The 16,934-nt window shown below is 39.1% G+C and overlaps 3 protein-coding genes across 9 annotated transcripts in view; 1 reads left to right on the forward strand and 2 right to left on the reverse strand.

Moving 5' to 3' along the window:
- Positions 1-93: 93 nt before the first annotated feature.
- RAD9B (RAD9 checkpoint clamp component B) lies at positions 94-10,254 on the reverse strand. 2 transcript variants are annotated; one of them, XM_069794691.1, is made up of 11 exons: positions 10,154-10,254; positions 9,169-9,239; positions 8,088-8,237; positions 7,451-7,565; positions 6,355-6,454; positions 5,313-5,419; positions 3,246-3,352; positions 2,710-2,774; positions 2,008-2,130; positions 1,309-1,576; positions 94-986 (listed from the first exon to the last, which is right to left on the reverse strand). In XM_069794691.1, the coding sequence occupies exons 1-11, from the start codon at positions 10,185-10,187 to the stop codon at positions 858-860; spliced, it is 1,269 nt and encodes a 422-aa protein (XP_069650792.1). In that variant the 5' UTR covers positions 10,188-10,254; the 3' UTR covers positions 94-857. The 2 variants fall into 2 exon arrangements, with proteins under 2 accessions (XP_069650792.1, XP_069650793.1); XM_069794692.1 differs by lacking the exon at positions 9,169-9,239 and having other exon boundaries at positions 10,154-10,248.
- A 77-nt stretch (positions 10,255-10,331) lies between these two features.
- Positions 10,332-14,587, forward strand: VPS29 (VPS29 retromer complex component). Of its 3 annotated transcripts, XM_069794695.1 has the most exons (5): positions 10,445-10,462; positions 11,022-11,033; positions 13,059-13,250; positions 13,718-13,953; positions 14,258-14,587. In XM_069794695.1, exons 1-5 carry the CDS (start codon positions 10,460-10,462, stop codon positions 14,373-14,375), a joined length of 561 nt encoding a protein of 186 aa, XP_069650796.1. In that variant the 5' UTR covers positions 10,445-10,459; the 3' UTR covers positions 14,376-14,587. The 3 variants fall into 3 exon arrangements, with proteins under 3 accessions (XP_069650797.1, XP_069650796.1, XP_009916051.1); XM_069794696.1 differs by lacking the exon at positions 11,022-11,033 and having other exon boundaries at positions 10,332-10,462; XM_009917749.2 differs by lacking the exons at positions 10,445-10,462; positions 11,022-11,033 and adding an exon at positions 12,556-12,630.
- A 1,126-nt stretch (positions 14,588-15,713) lies between these two features.
- The window catches only part of KNTC1 (kinetochore associated 1), a 41,398-nt gene continuing 40,177 nt past the window's right edge, over positions 15,714-16,934 (reverse strand). For all 4 annotated transcript variants that reach the window (XM_069794685.1, XM_069794687.1, XM_069794684.1 and 1 more), the window contains 2 exons: positions 16,519-16,609; positions 15,714-16,245 (listed from right to left, as the gene is read on the reverse strand). In XM_069794685.1, the coding sequence (XP_069650786.1) occupies positions 16,186-16,245; positions 16,519-16,609 (151 nt within the window). In that variant the 3' untranslated portion in view covers positions 15,714-16,185. The remainder of the gene's footprint in view (positions 16,246-16,518; positions 16,610-16,934) is intronic.

A 16,934-nucleotide genomic window follows, 5' to 3' on the forward strand; every position in this document is an offset into this window, starting at 1 on the left:
AGTTGATTGCACAAACTCTGTTAATGCAGTGATGCACCAATACTTGGGGTGTTGGGCTCTCATTTAGAGAAGGTGTATTAGAGCGACACCATAAAACTCATCTGTAACAGTTTGGCAGACAGAATAACGATCTTTTAATGGACCAAAGACTGGAAATTCTGATATTTTATTCTAGTGTGACTTATAACACCTCTGGTTATTCAGTTAAATGCTACTTCTACACACTTTCTGTGAAAATACCGGCTATTCTACAGCAATGATGTGTTTGGCTGTGGCAGGGTGGATGGGTTTATTTTCCCAGCTTGTAATTTTACAACAGCAGCTTAATTTGCCTGAAGTGGTAATGCAGTTTGAATTCTCCAGTGCAAATGTACTGAGAGCTGAACATCCAAAGCAGTCTGCCTACAGAATACATAGTACACAAACCTCAACCTAGTCAATCATGACCTAAATTTATACTGCATGATGACAGCAGCTCCCAGTTTTAGAATGACCCGGGGTGGTGGTGAACGTAAACAGTGAATAAACACTTAATCTGTACTGACAGAGCAGAAACTGATAAAGTACTCAGTATTGAGGTGAGTTTTGTCCTTTTTGTGTATCGCTCTTGCAGAAAAAAGAAACAGGCACCACTTGAGCAGAATTTCCACTTTCCAGACTTGAATAGGTATTTGTGAACCACAGTTTACCACACAAGCTTAGAATACAAATAGCTTCCATCGAGTTCTAACCTGAAGAACTGCAATTAAACTTCTTTCTAAAACTAGAAATAGCTCCACAATTACTGTGTCAAATACACTTTCATCTTTCAAGGCAATCCCCAATAGTCTTTACGTGGATTCAAACACTTCATGTCACTAGAGAACTTGGGAGCTCTGCACGTTGCCAAAATCCTCTTCGGTGTCGCTAGCTGTTGCTAAACTATGGAAGGTGTGGCTGATGGCATCCTCCTTACAAGAAACTGCTCCAAAGAATAAGGAATGAAACTGGAAAATGCAACGTTTATAGAAGTAAGAAACCACATGATGCAGAATTTGGAGGTTAATTATTTCTGAAGCTTTTGCAACTTTAAAATCTTTACAGTGTCTCCTAGTAAAATACACCTGCCACCTGCAAATATTTCCAGCATTACAGTTAAATGTGGTAGTGGTGTTCTTTTGCCAGCTGTGCTGCTGTGAAAGCCAGTTCCGCTGAAACACCACGTGCAGAACTGAATATCAACATGCAGTAACCCCCAGGCTACACATAGCATTCTGCTAAATACCAGCTGAGGTATTCCACTGTAAATACAATTGGGAGTCTCCTTACCTTCTGATAATGAGACTCTCTTGCCTCTCCTCCCAGCATTGCATGGCCCTCTGTCTCAGTCATGGCTGTTCCTTCCATGCCTGTCACCTCTCTCGTCGTGACTCTGGGAATACTTTTGATCTCTTGTTTTGCCAGAAGACTCACAGGTTTTGCTGGCTCTGTGTTTGGTGCAATTCCATCCCATGGTGGCTTTCTGGAAGCAACTGCTTCTGCATTGCTGTCTTTATCCATGGAATTTGTCCCAGATTTACCCATACCGGTCTTCGAGCTGGATTGGGGAGAGCAGGTCAGGTTAGTAACTGGCTTGTATGTCTTTTTGTTAGAATGTCTTTATTTTCTGTTAATGAAAAGCATCATGGCTTTCGAACAGATTCTTAACAAGTATCTTCCCTTCCCCTCCTACTGCAACAGAACCCCGCAGAGATAAAGGAAAGCAGAAGCTAGCACGGAGTGCTCGCTGTTGCACCAAGTTCTGTTGCTGTACATGATGTCGAGATGTTCCTGAACTTGGTCTAGTTCACAGTTTTCCTATGAACAAAGACTCCAGGATCTGTACAATGCTTACCAATACCCTGCAAGAATGAGCAGATCGCTTCCTCTCCATCTTAAATCTGACTTGGCTGGAAGATGTTAAATTTCAGTTTTTCATCCTCTTAAGGCAGTCTGCCTCCCTCACCCGCCCCTGAAGCCCACTGTCACCTCTCCTGCCGCTGTGAAAAGTCGGGAGGCTGCTGGGAAGCTGTCTCCTTTTCAACATCAGACAAGGTAGCCAAAATGAAGCTGGCTTCCAGCACCATATCTTCAATGCTGAAAGCAATTGGTCTAAACACAAATATTCAGAGACTAAGACGGCATGTATAATGACACATATTGTAGGAGAAAATACAGCCCATGCAATTCTATACATAAAGATTAAAAAGTGCCTCTGTGAAAAGCTGAAAATCAATATATTTGCTGCTGAAGAATATGAGATGGCTCCCTGTTACAGATTTAAATGCACCAACGAGTAAACGCTATACAATATTATACTTAGTCAAATTATAGTTTCAAATATGTAACTGTTAAAATTATATTTTAAACAGAAAATATATTGTTTCTTTAGACTACTAAATAAAATAATTGCATGCATTAGACTGAGAACCTGAAGCATCCAGGTAACTTCAATGTAGGTGCTCGTTAGTTGGCATGGCTAGCTTAGTAATGCTGGTGCCTATGTTAAACGCTTTATGCATAATAACAAACTACTTAACCCTGCATCGCAGATTAGAAATGCAGCTTTTGGTATGAAATGAAAATCTATTTTACTGTTCCAGTTAAATATTCATTGAGTAACCTGCAGACAAAAACTGACTGTAGAGTTGTAACTGCAGTAGTTCTAGTTCGGTATGTTCCAAAACATACTTTCCAGATACATCAAAATGGATTGAGACAGGAACACTGGTAGCTTCTGAAAATGCTAGCAGTCCCTGAAAAGAAGGGATAGGTGGTTAAGTGCTGTTTTAAAAACAGAAGATCAATATTAGAATATAAGTTTATCCCAGCTGTTGTTTAGTGGCAAAAAGAGGGTAAAAGTCTACTGCTTCTAGAATATGTTTCTTGCCTTCCCTGCCTGGAGCTTTGCCAAAGGAGCTTCTGCATGGAGAACTTCTGTAGCCATGGTGCTTTCACCAGTATGGTTATAGTGTGTCTGCCCAGCACTGAAACTACATTTTTGTTGTTTTAAAAATGTTTCGCTTGCCTTTCAAATGCTACTGTGAGGGAGTCCACAGTGTCCTGAAGATCCTGGTTTTCAAAGCTAATCCTCAACCAGCTGGTGAAACACTGCGGCTGGTCAGGAGGCCTGGTGGAACACTTCCCAAGGCCATTCTGCGTTGTCCTGAGCAAGTCAGGCAAATTAATGGGAAATGTTTTATTTTCAAGACAAATTCTTACTTTACCCTCAATTCTTTAAGGCAAAACGTCACTTCAGAATCTACTCCAACTTGAAAGTAGTCAAATTCATCTGGATTTAGTTGTATTTCAGTAAGCATCGTCTTTGAAAAATCTGTTTAAAATAACAAGCAAGCCAAGGACTCAAAGGAGTGAAGTTTGAACTCAACAAAACTATGATTATAACCATGAGGTTTTTACATCAGCATTGTTTGAACAAATAATTGTAATTTTATAGTGACTAACAGTAATAAATGTTTAGCTTATCTAAATTTATTTCATAATTAAGTAAAATAAAATCCTCTATTTATTTACAGTATATTATGTAGATTTAAATGGCTTTTAACAGAATCTATTTTATGTTCCACTGTGTAATCTAACCTGATACCTGCTGTCATTCTTGCAAAGCTGCTTTGTCAACAGGCATTCATCACAAATAGTATTACCGGCTGCTTATTGTTGCATAGATAGGAAGACCAAAATGCCGCATGACTTTAACAGATTAATCATAATTGCTGACAATCATCAGAGGACAATGAAGGTGGACTTAGGGTCTTTGTTTTAAATTATAATCTTTTCCTGATACGTAAGTGGCAACAGGAAACAGGCTCTTCAGTTTCAGGTGTTCTATTGTCGCTTGTTATCATTAGATTAGTCCGTAGTTGTTATTGGGTATGTGAGAAGAAAGCAAGAGGGTACTTCCATGATGCGTTATGGTCTCAAGAGGCATTCAGAAAAATTCTACAGCAGCTTAAACAGTACACACCTATCCAGTTCTCTTCCAAAGCCAGGCTGCTAACGAAGTATTACAAACTGTTCCAGTCTTCTGTTTCTCTGCTCAAGAGGTTTTTTTCCTCTCAGCCTTCAACAAGGCCCCACTGCCTGTTCAAATGTACTCTTGTAAACCTCCTTAAAACTCTAGAAATACATACTTGTAACACATCTGCCAGCTTCTGCAAGGCAGAGCCTACCGCATGCAAATGAAAACAAGTCTAGGCAGAAGGTGTAATTTCTTTCTTTGAAAATTAAACCTGAATGTGGAAAAACCCAAGCCATCACCAGACGATATGTTCAAAGGACACGTTTTGTTTCAGGGCACACAGAACATTTGCTGCAGGCAGTATACTGCATCACATGCTACACAACAAGAACAATGCTTGTAATTCCTCCTTTTTCTCCTTGACCGTTTGTATTTTTGGTATCTCATTAAATTTTTACCTCCTATTTTCTTCACTTTCTTTCTTACAATAACACTTGTATGTTTCTAAAATAACAAAATTTGTCATTCAAAATGTAATCTTTTTAGTGTCTTTATTTTCAGTAATTTCTTCCCCATTTTGCTCCAGTCAGTTTCCACCACTTAATCCTTCTTGCTCTCCACTGTTTTACCCTGTTCTCAGCACAATCCCCACCCCTACGCTCTAGGCAGTCATCTTTTTCTAGGTCATTATCCTCAGCTTTGGTCACAAGCAAGCATGAAAAGCATCCCTTTATTATATGATATACAAGAACCTATACTTCAGAAACACAATTATATCTTTAAAATTAGTTTGAGTCACACACCAAGAATCTAGATTATTCTCCATCTCAGATGGAGATCTGAAAATGGCAGCATGTAGCGTAACAGTGTTAGGCCAGCTAACACACTGTATTGCCCTTATACTAAAATACACTCCGTAATGATATCAATTCTATAATTACGGTGTTCAGATTTAACTCCTTTTTAAAACATAAAATTACCTCCTTTTTCCTGTCTGTTGCCATGCTGCTGCTCTTGCAGCACAGTAATTACCTCTGTTTAAGCCTACAGCAAGTGGCATAATTTATTTCAATTGGCTGATGAGTCTGGTATCTGCCACTGATAGCAGGAAAATGTTATTAAAAACATACTTTCTTAAAATATATTAAAACAAGAGGGTGGCAGTATGACTTAAAAATCTCTCTATGTATGTTCCCTCTCTTAAAAATCTCATTCAGCCATAAAATGCATTCTCTGTTTATGTTGCAATAGTTATTGTTCCTTTAGTTCACCCGCTTTGAAGTCCCAATATTGTTCATATTTTGCATTTCCTTACCCGTGTCTTCCTCAGTGTAACTCTTGAAACAAACTTTCATTGGAGTAACTGATAAGGTTACTTCTTCTTGACTGGTTGGAAAGTGAATCATTATATCAGCCAGCAGCCTACAAAATATCATTCAACATCAAAAATTTTACCTGCCACAAATTACTAGCTAGCATTTGTTACTCACATTAGAAATTAAAATTGTTACTTGGCAATAGTTTGAAAAACTGCCTTTGAAAAGCGCACCCCTTAAAGTGTGCTATATCCTTTTAATTGATTTGTATAGTAATAGGTACATAAGAAATCTAAGAATACAACCAGTAATTACAAAAGCAAATTTGTTTATATTTAATGCCTGTGTATGCTGCCAAATCAGTCTTACACATATATATATTGCTGCTACTTTTCTTTATGTATTTATCACAATTCTGAGCAAACCTCGGCATTCTATACTCTTTCTTCCAAAGCTTGCAGTTTTAGAAATTGCATAATCTTTTTTCTAAACACAAGACTTAGTATCTATACAGTGATACCTTTAAACACCTTTAACGCTTTAATGGTTGATTATTGTGACAAGAGCTCCTGTGCACAAGAAACACTTTTAATAGAAATGCTGTCAGGAAAAGCAAAGTCTAACTGTTCTTTGCCTTTGCTTGCAATGACAAGCCAAATCTTGGATTCCTCCAGGAGCTGCTTTTCAAAGCAGAACTTTGCCTTATTGCATTAAAAAAATTGTACTTTTACCACCGGACTCTTCACCTATAAAATTAAAGCACTACTTTATTTGTCATAGGCACAAGTTGCTCAAAAGTGTGAATTCAAATTATACATTTCACACTTTTCAAGGTTAGACTGAGTAGGATTAATGGCAGAATGATCTCTTAAGTTGTAAAGTGAAAAATCAAGCACTAGGATACAGGATTTAGGAATTTGCCATTTTTTACTGTGCCCTAATCAGATTTTCACTATGTTAATGACTATGAGAGCAGTATTGCTGCCTGTATGATTGTTGGTTTTTTTTTCTCCGCAGAAAAAATATTTTTGTATTCATTACCTGGAGTGGACTTTAAGTATGTTTGGACACATGTGCCTTGCAAAAACAGCCTGCAACGGATCACATTCTTGACACGTCAGATTATACGTTTTTACAACACCTAAGTATAAAGGATATGAACAAAAATCAATGCTGGTCTGTAATTTTAAATGTTTTTTCAGTATTAATTGTTCTTTCAGGAAATCTCAATGGAGAAAGTAACCAAGCAACTTACTCTAGCTATGTGGAAATAACTCACCCACAAATAGAAAACTGAATTAACCTGCCTTCTAAGACTTCCTTCATCCTATTAGTTATGCCCCTCCAGCATCTGAGTTTTTTAAGAATCCACAAGAAATAAGTGAACGGCAACAAGTGCAACAAATGCAGGGGAAAAAAAGGCTTCAATATTTAACTGGTATAACAATATAAATGGTGGTGGAATCCAAAAGGCAAAGCCTACAGATCTCAATGTGCTTCTAGATAAGCATGAGCTAAGAGAGCTTAATTGTCTTGAGACTTAATTCAATATATCATCTCATTATTAGTAATACAAGCTAGATTTTTAATAAGATAATTCACCGCCTATTACACAGCACAGCTCAGCAAGCTATGTTGATAGATGATGGTTCTTTATGAGTTTGGCAAAGACTAATGCCGATGAATATACCTGGTGTTCTGCTGGACTAAGGATGTCAGACCTGTTACCGTGTTGAAGAACTGCAAGTATTAGAAGTGGAAAGACCCAGTAAATCCTCTACTTCAAACACCTGCCAAAACAGGATTTCCCTCCCTTTCCATAATGTGGTTTTTTTTCAGAATTTACTCCAGCCTAATTCTAAATGTTGTAAGCATTAGGCTGACAATTAATACATATCATGCAGTAACTACTGAAGCGAAGAACGTTCATCTGATAAAGCCTGTTATAACTTCATTTTAACAAGGTGATGCACATGATAAATATAAATTATGATGTGAAGAGGCTGAAAGTGTTTGGCGTAATAGTGTTTGGTATAATACTCCATCGGTAACATTCAGTTAATTACACTAAATATTGTGTTGCCCTGCTGTTTTAAACTGCTTCAGTTTCTGTAAAGTCACTTCATGTGTAACCTACCGTATTTGCAGAGAAGCTGAAAAGTTACGTGATGATCATTAATATTTGTATAAATGCTGCATTTCTCTACATTCCTTTCCAGCACATTTACACATCTAAATACAGGAAGAACTGACTGTAAAAAAAGTAAAATAAAAACCAGTGCACAGGTTACTCACCAAGCAGTTTTGCAATATTATTTCCCTAGTTTCATACAGTTTATCTCAAGCTCCTGCTTTTATGGCTTCCCCAAACTGCTTTGTAAGCAGACACTGAGGCAGCCGATACTGATCCTTGCCATCCTCACCCGCTATTCCAATACGTGGCCAACAGATCTGTTTGCTAAACAACTGGTCAAAGCTCTCCTGGCTCATACTGGTTTTGAAGGCTACAGGAGAAACACTCCAGAGGCATAAATGTGGTATTCCTTCACCCCAAGATTTAGCTGGTTCAGACTTTGGGAACCGCAGGGCACAGCTCAGGAGGTACAACTTCTAAACATAATTAAATACTAATGCTCTCTTTTGCGGAATTGCTCTGAAGTGCTTGAGTTTAGAGCCATCCACATGCCTCTATGAGCCTCCCCCTATAATTTCATTTGGAAATTGGGCTAATTTGCTGCTTACAAAGCTGTGCATAACAATTCATTAAAATGTACCTTAATTATCAATTTACATGGGAGGGATAACTGTTTTTCCTTCTGACATGGTTGAGACACAGCTCTCCAGCAGTAATGTTGAAAAAACATAGATGAGAAGAAGACATATGCATATGCTGACCTTGAAGAATTCACTGATCTTAGTGCAAGCTGAAAATATAAATAAAATAATTTACTAACTCAAAACTATTTCATATCAAACCTTTAACAAAAAAACCATCTCTGTGCTTTAGTACCACACCTAAACCACAAAACCTTTAAATGTGTACCTCTCAAAATAAATATAGATGCGTTATGGATACAATCGTGTTCAAACTTAGCACCTTCATTATTACTGGTCAGAAGTCACTGGTATGATACAGGCATAGGAATCCAATCTATGGACATTTAAGTGGCCCTGAAGTGTGAGTTACCCAAACACTAACAGCTCAGCTTGCATTTGAGGCATTTGGAGGATTGGACTTTATTCTAAAACAATCTTCCTGTACACCCATCCACATGATAGGTACAAATGAGGAAAGACACTACTAGCACCTCAAAAATTCTTCAGGTATAAAAAAAAATTATCTCCACTTCTGATTTTCCAGCCTCCCAGCAAGTTAAGGAGAGTTGATTGCTTTTAACTAAGAAACCTCTAGAGAAAACCCTAATTCTGCTGGAAATGGTGTTTGATTAATCAGAGGCGTATTAATGGATGCATTCTTCCTGTTGAGTCATACCATCACAAAAACATGTTGTTTAGAGGCAGCTTCTGATGTGGTACAAAACATAAACCTTTTGACCCATGACAACAGAAATAAACCCCTTGGTATTAATCCAGATGTCCTGGACAAGCTTCAGCTTGGGTAACAAAAAATCAAAGAATACTAGGGGCAGAGTAGGAATGAATCTTCCATAATGCAATCTCCATAATTACAATTAAAGAAAATATGGCATTTGTCCATATGGAAAGCGGAGGAAGCTGAGAGAAAACGTAGCTCAGACTGAAGGGTACCTCTAGGAAAACAACACAATATCCAACAACATAAATACTATGCTTCTGAGAAAGATTTTCAAATTACAATAAATCAAATTCACTTACACCTTTTTCTATGGGGTCAAACGAAAATTCATCACTAATACGTGCTATGGCATGTATTGCTCTTCCAAACACTAGCAGGGAAAGAAAACAGTTCAGTATGCAAAGTTAAAAAAAAAGTTATACTGTATTTTCTCCAGAATAATTTAAGAGGAAACATTACAAATTTCCTACATGTTTCAAAGAAAACCCATGGTATGGTGGAAAACATTACTCTTTCCTTTTTAGTAGCATAAACACCTTGATGTTTCTGAAAGCTGCCTCCAACGAGGCACACCTCAAATGTCATCTGTCCCTTTGCAGCAACTGGCATGACCTATGTCACCACGAATTAATTCAATCTAATTGGACAAAACACCACCGAGGTTAGAAATTACATTTTGTAGATGGCAACAAGTTTGTGCAAGTGGTAAGCGGTTGGGCGTCTGTAAAGATGTAGCCCTAAGAAACACAGAAGAAATCAGCAGTGGATCTCAAAATTTGCCTCTGCCCACACTGGCACTGGCAACACAGCACTTTGCATGAAACACTGCGCACAGGAGGTTTAGTTGGGCCTCTGGAAGTATAACGGTGTGCACAGGGAGGCACCTAGCTAAGCAATGGCTTCTCCACCAGTAAGTACCACAAATCCAGCCTCTGCTCTCTAATCTGAACAATTTTCAGAGGCTGCACGTTGCCCCACAAAAATGCTTTTGTCCTTCTGGGGATGAGGAAAAGGCAGCTCCTCAGCTCTGCTGTGACCGCAACAGGGCTGCCCGCAGGTCCCAGTGCTTCGTGTCCCACTCTGCACAGCCTGAAAGCCGCCACGGGGAAGCCTGCTGAGGGCAGTGCCAGTGACCCCAGGGTGCCAGCAGGCCAGTTACACATCCCCATGGCCGCTGGCCCTGCTGAGCTGGACTGCCCTGAGGCACCCCACTCTGGAGCGCCTGTTTCTTCCACACACCCCCCTCTGTCCCAGGCCTTCTGCCTCCCCTGGGGCCACGGGTACCTCTGAGATGAGCCCCCGCAATGACACACTTCATGACCGGCTGCCAAGCCCCCGCCTCCACCGCGCCCTTCCCCTCACACGACTGCAAAAAAGGCGGGAACTCCCCACCTCCGCGGGCCAAGCGCTCTTCAGAGACCCGGATGTCACTGGAGGGGGATGGGGAGGGGGGTGGGGTGTGTGGCTGCGGAGAAACGCGTTTCGGGCTAGGTTGGCCCTTCGGAGGCGCCGTAGCGGGGTGGTTGGCGCCGGCCTGGCTTCCGGGAGGAGCCGCAGCGGCTGTTGTGAGAGAGCGCGGCGCCGAGCAGGATGGTGAGCGGCGGGGCCGCCCCGTCCCCCACCCCCGGGCCCCTCTTCCCCGCCGCGGCTCGCCCCGCCGCGCCGGAGGGCATTAGGCTCGTTTTCCTCCGGCCGCGGCCCGTCGGGCCTGGTGGGCGCTGGGCCCCCGCGGCGCGGCGGGAGGGCGATCCGCGGCCGACGGCCGTGCTGAACGTGCGCTCGGGGGACGTTTAGTGTCAGTCGCCGCCCAAAAATCCGCCTAATGCCGAGCTGAGGTAGAGGGAGGGGCGGGAGGGGAGCGCGGAGAGCAGGTGAGGGCCCGCCGGTGGTGAGGAGGCCGTGCTGAGGGGCTGTCAGCGGCGGGAGAGCTGCCGGGGCCGCGCGAAGGAGCCGGTTTTTTTTATATATATATATATATATTTTTTTTTTTTTTTAACGCTTCTCTCATAACATCAACAATCCATTAATTATTATTTGCCTATTCATTTGGCTATATTTTCTTTTCTGTTGCTTTCTTTTGTTTAACATTGATCATGTTTCGCCCTGTTTTTCATTCCCCCCTGTCTGCAATCAACTTCTCCATTCCAATAAGGCTGGGCACAGAGTAAGTTTACTCCTCTTGGCTGTTGCTAACACCGGTGGTAAGGGCTTGTTAATGTTACTGGATGATATGAACGTCAGACGGTACAAATGAATTAGGGGCTGCTGTTCAAGCCACGCTCAGGATTGCACCTAAATTCCTAGTAAAAGCCAGGTGTTGTAACGTTCTTTGCCACTATTTTACGTTGCAGATACCTGTGATTATTAAACACACTTCAGTGCTTTTAATTGTTGTTATTGTAGCTTGCCAAGCTTTTCTTTTAGTTAATGGAAGCTCAGACATGATTTGGGGGAAAATATGGGGCCTGCCAGTTTGCCAGCAAAGGAAGCGATCTTGGTTGAAAGCACACACTCTGCTGACTTCAGTGGGGTTATCTGTTTTAAGTGGCAGTATACTTTTATTAAACCTTCAATACATAACTAGTGTTGCATGTCTAAGCCCCTTAAGTGTCACTAAGAGAATCTATCTATTGCCACTTTAATAATCAGAATTGCTTGTTACCCATTTTTTACTCGCATTCAGGTGTATCATCTCTAGACTGATGCTAGTAAGGGTATTTTTCACTGGGAACTCTTGAAAGACCATCAGAAATGTGTCTTTTTTTCCCTCTCCTGGGTTACTTTTAAAATGGTAGCTCCTTGATTAAAAAACTCTTGTATTGCTTTACTGATACTTTCAAGCATCTGTTCTCCAAAGATGCATGGCTTTGATGATGGCACTGAGATGTTCTTAATCTAAAAAAACCCCAAGACCAACCAACCAAAGAATATCCCCCAAACAAACAAACAAAACCCCCACCCAAGTTTCCTCTGCCTTTTTTGATGACTGTTAGCATGAAGATAGCTGCACGGCCTAAAAATTTAAAAAGCAACTATTAAAAAAGGTAATTTTTTAGCATAGTCACTACTGCTTTTATATATATCTGTCTGGGCCATGTCTTTTACAAACGCATTTGATGGCTGTCATTTTAGGAACTGTCTTACTAACAAAGCATTATGGTTGGAAGATAAACTGTCTCTTTTTAAAATGGAGCTATTAATCAAGTTAACAGGGATGACTGTCTCTAGATCCAGTGTTTTTACAGTGTAGTGGCATAACATCCCATGCTTTATAGAGCTTTTCCTGCCCTTTTTGCATAATTAATTTATTGCTGTGTTGCTCACATTAATTATTTCTTTATTCGCAGATTTAAAGCCTGTGATATTAAACTACAGTCTTACTTCATCTGAATCATTAATTTTGAAGCCCTTGTTAAATTTATTTTCTCCTTGCATCTATTGTACTGAAATTAAATAGAACTGGTAATAGAACCACTGTGCAGTAGTCTGCCTTATCTTCTCTGCAGTGCCCCCCCCCCCTTTTTTTTATTGTTTTTGTTGTTTTTTTTAAAACTGTTAATATTATGCTGTTGTTCAGTGGTTCCTACAATACGGACCCTGAACAAGCTTCCTATTCTGGTCAGCTATTAACACATGTTGCAAATGTGCTGCTTTTTCTTTTTTCTTTTTTCTTTTTTTTTTATAAGGAAGAAAACAGTTAATTAAAGTAGAAACAAACTTGGATGAAGAGTTTTAAAGGGAAGTGGCCACAGTTTAGCCAGGTCTGTGCTTGAGAACATGTACTAGAGATGTCCTATGTTGGGTTTTTTTGGATGTTTAAGGAGAAAAAAAAAAAAAGTGGGATAGTTTATGGTAGTTCCCAAAAATGGGTAAAATACATCAAGTAGTAATGCATTTCTGTTGTTAGACCTTGCAATGGCTTTCAGCAACAAAATAAAAAAAAGAAATCTGTAGACTGTTCTGTTTTTAAGGCCCTCCTCTGGATAATGCTCTACGTTAGGAAGGGCCCTTGTTTTCCCTCAATATAGCAATATTCCATCACCATTTCATTCTTATTTTAGTAGCTTTTACATCAAAATGCAAAGTTATGAAACTGAAGAAAACATTGCAATGCTTTCTGTTTCCTAATGATTCTTGTCTTAATAAGTATCTGTAACGATCTTTCTTTCCTGTCATGACACCTGATAAGTTGGTGTTAGTATTAGGAGATCTTCACATTCCACATCGATGCAACAGCCTCCCAGCCAAATTCAAAAAACTGCTGGTTCCAGGAAAGATCCAACACATCCTCTGCACAGGAAACCTCTGCACCAAGGACACTTATGACTACCTCAAGACTCTGGCTGGGGATGTTCACGTTGTCAGAGGGGACTTTGATGAGGTAGAGTCCTCTCTTGATAATGACACTTTTTTGTGCATCTTTTACATAAAAGGCAACATTTGGGTTCTTTGTAATTTAAGTAAAAGTGGGCAAACTGAGGTTATGTAGTACTAAGAGCATGTGAAAAGCAAACTGGGCAAAAAGAGTTGGGGTTACAATCAGTAATGTGAATTGCACAGTAAGTTCTCATCTGTCATCAGTATGAATAAAAGTAATGTGCATACTTGGCTATGCCTAGGACTTCAGCAAACAGGACCTGCTGTTGTCAGATCTTTTAAGTCCCTTGCATCCTACCACATTGTCCACAATGTTCATAAAAGCAGCTTTACAGCTCACATTTTGTAGCGGTAGGACAAATGACGTTGAATATTTCTATAAGCTTTCCCCCTCTCTTCTTGGTGTTGCACAGAATTGTTTTTAAATATAAATCTGTACATCTAATCTCTGTGTGTTTTTTTTGTTTTTAGAACCTGAATTATCCTGAACAGAAAGTTGTAACTGTTGGACAGTTCAAAATTGGGTTGATTCATGGCCATCAGGTTATTCCTTGGGGTGACATGGCCAGCCTGGCACTGTTACAAAGGCAATTTGATGTAGACATCCTAATTTCAGGACATACACACAAATTTGAGGCATTTGAACATGAAAACAAGTTCTATATCAATCCAGGATCAGCTACAGGAGCCTATCATGCCTTAGAGAAGTAAGTGAAGTATGGGAAGTATCTGTGGGGATTTTCTTTTTGATAACAAAACTGAACTACAAAACTCATTATGAAGGTTAATGTTTGCATTCTAAACGTTGGGGAGAGGAGGGGTTGATAGTACTTGCTAAATCTCCTTGACTGAAACAGACGTGAGTGAAATACTTAAAGCTTCAGATCTGACGTACTGTGCTTACAAAATCCACATCCATTTTTCTTAGATTATTTCTGTTAAGTTGTGGCAAAACACTGCTAAGTTGATTATATATGCACAATTAATATAAATTTTTTCCTCTCTTTCCAGTAACATCATTCCTTCATTTGTGCTGATGGATATCCAGGCTTCTACAGTAGTTACATATGTCTATCAACTAATTGGAGATGATGTGAAAGTAGAAAGAATTGAGTACAAAAAATCTTAAAAATGTTTTTGCTTGTCTGGTATTTTTACCATCTCATTCTGAACTGCAAGTTACTACAATACTTGATTGCTAGTTTACAGTACTACACTTCCTTGCTAACAGCTTAACAATGTAGCTTATTGATAATAACTTTAAAACAACATTGTGTTTGCTTTTCTCTGTATCAATTGATTTGTAAAATACTCCATTAAAATGACTGTTTAAATACTGTTCCTTAATGTTGTAATAAACTCCACTTCATAGAAAAACTAAGCTTTATGAACTGTTGTTGGGAAACCATACAGCAGTTGTAGTTGATTTTAAAATGCCTGAGGCTCTGGTTTGGTGAATTACTTCTAAAGGATACTCATAAAGGGCTTGAACAAAAAGATTGAGGCTGTGGGGCCATGTTACGTTTGCTTCAGAATCCAGTTGATATTTAATTTTCTCAACATTCCCAATTAAGTTAAAAGATTAAAATAGATTGATAGATTCTGAAAATATTACAATTAAGTCATCATTTACAGTAGTAATTTCACTATAGAAAGTTTAGCTTTAGTCTTATAATCAAAGCAGTTTCAAATCCCACTATGCTTTAATGAGTGATGGTCTCATTAAATCTATAAACAGTGAAGAGAGGCTTTCCTTTATTTATGGCTTATATCTGACACTACATGTATAGGCACTTTGCTCCCATGTACAGAGGTTTTAAATAATGTAATTCTATATGACATTCGTGCTACTACTGAAGACTAAAACATTAGTTGTTCAAGAATACTGGACCTTTTGGCTCTCCTGTTCTCATGACTGCAGGGGACTGAATGTATTTTAACAGCTCCCACATCTTGTGACTGCTAACTTTCCATTAAAAATAGAGTTTTATCTTTTGTCTCCTACAGAAGAACATTTAGAATGGTGGCCTGTTTCCTCTGCAGATGTTGGCCTTTGTATTATGACTTTTTCCAGTGCAGTATCTGTGCAAAAAGCTGTGGAGTATTTGTCATGAAGGTTTGAGTTAAACTAATGGTTTTCCATAGAACTTAAGGGATCAGCTAGAACCCTTACTTGTGTGTCATAAGTTGACTAAATAACTTATTTCTATTAAAAATAAACCTGCTTTACCTTAGAAGAAGACCAAGCATTTCAGCCTGGTATCTCGGGAACCTCTGGCTAACTGCTACTTCATGCAGTTAAACATACCTCTATTGCTTTATCCTGCTGCAGACATACAGAAAGAACAAAGTTGAAAAGAAAACCTTAGCAAACGTTATTCAAGGAAGGTTAGTGACTGACTGGAAGATCAATTTACTGACAACTTCATAATTAAAAAAGGTTTCTAGAACACTGTAAGGCCAAAACTGACACGTAAGTCTGTTTATTTGTGCTTACTATAGTTAAAATTACAATTTGTCTACAAAGTGTATTTTACATGAAGTATACCACTTACAATTTTAAAAAAGTTTATCACAATTATGGAAGGTTATGTTTGTGTGAAAGAAATCTTAGAGCAATCTTGACAGCAGACTTACTTAAACATGGAGAAATACAGAAGTAAAGCAAATAAACTTCAATCCTTCCTAAAATCAAAGTGCTGAATATGAACATTACTGTTGAACAGAAACAGGAAATTCTGCTGTAAATCTAAACTGCTTCAATAAGGATAGAGTATGGAGAAGAAACAGCCTAAAGCAGTTAAAAAAACTTGGAAGGCTCAGGGTAGGTTTTGGTAAAAGAGCATTGAGGTTTTAGTTTAATGTTCACTTCACCGGGATGAGCCTTCGCGATGCATGGCCCTCGTCTTGCCAGTAGAGGGAGAAAAGAAAAGGGTAAATCAAGACCTTATCGATGACGATTCTAGTACACCGGTCTCCTCTGGTCCATTCAGATACATCTGGAAGGTAAGAGAACAATTTTAATAGGGCTTAGGAAAATGGGATATAATCTAAGACCTGTGAAAGTGCTTGAAAGCGTAAGGCTTAGCATGGCACAGATTTGGTGCAAGTAAAATGAATTATTTGAATTAATAAAGGTATATTTTATTGTATACAATGTATTTTACTAAAATTAATTGGCTAACAAGTATTTTTGCTAGAAGTTGAGTGAAGTCTTAGTTTAGAAAAAAAGGAGAAAATACTGCACGTTGTACAGAAGTGGTTTGTTTTACCTTCAGAAGATCAGATGATGGTGTATCTACCAAAGTGGGATTTCCACATTTCTCTTGATATTCTTGAATTAGGGCTGTTGCATCATCAATGCTGTAGGAGGCAAAAGTTTATCAACTTTGTCAGCAAGTTCTCTAAAAAGCCAAGGATTTAGACTACATACATACACGGAAGTATAAAAATAAGGTATGACCCTACATTTTTGAAGTCAGACAGGTCCTATCATTTCCTGGTAGAGGAAAACAAGCCTAGCATTTAACCTGTGGCTGTTTATAAACCCAATATATACTAGAATTTAAACGGTTATTTATTGGTTCCTGTCCCATTTTGACTGCAGGATAACTGGTAACAATGTGACTTGAAATACTGAGTATTTGGGATCTGAAGTGAAAGTGCTGATTGAGAACTGCCCTGCAGT

The sequence above is a fragment of the Haliaeetus albicilla genome, chromosome 10 (genome assembly GCF_947461875.1).
Source record: "Haliaeetus albicilla chromosome 10, bHalAlb1.1, whole genome shotgun sequence".
NCBI classification, from domain to species: domain Eukaryota; kingdom Metazoa; phylum Chordata; class Aves; order Accipitriformes; family Accipitridae; genus Haliaeetus; species Haliaeetus albicilla.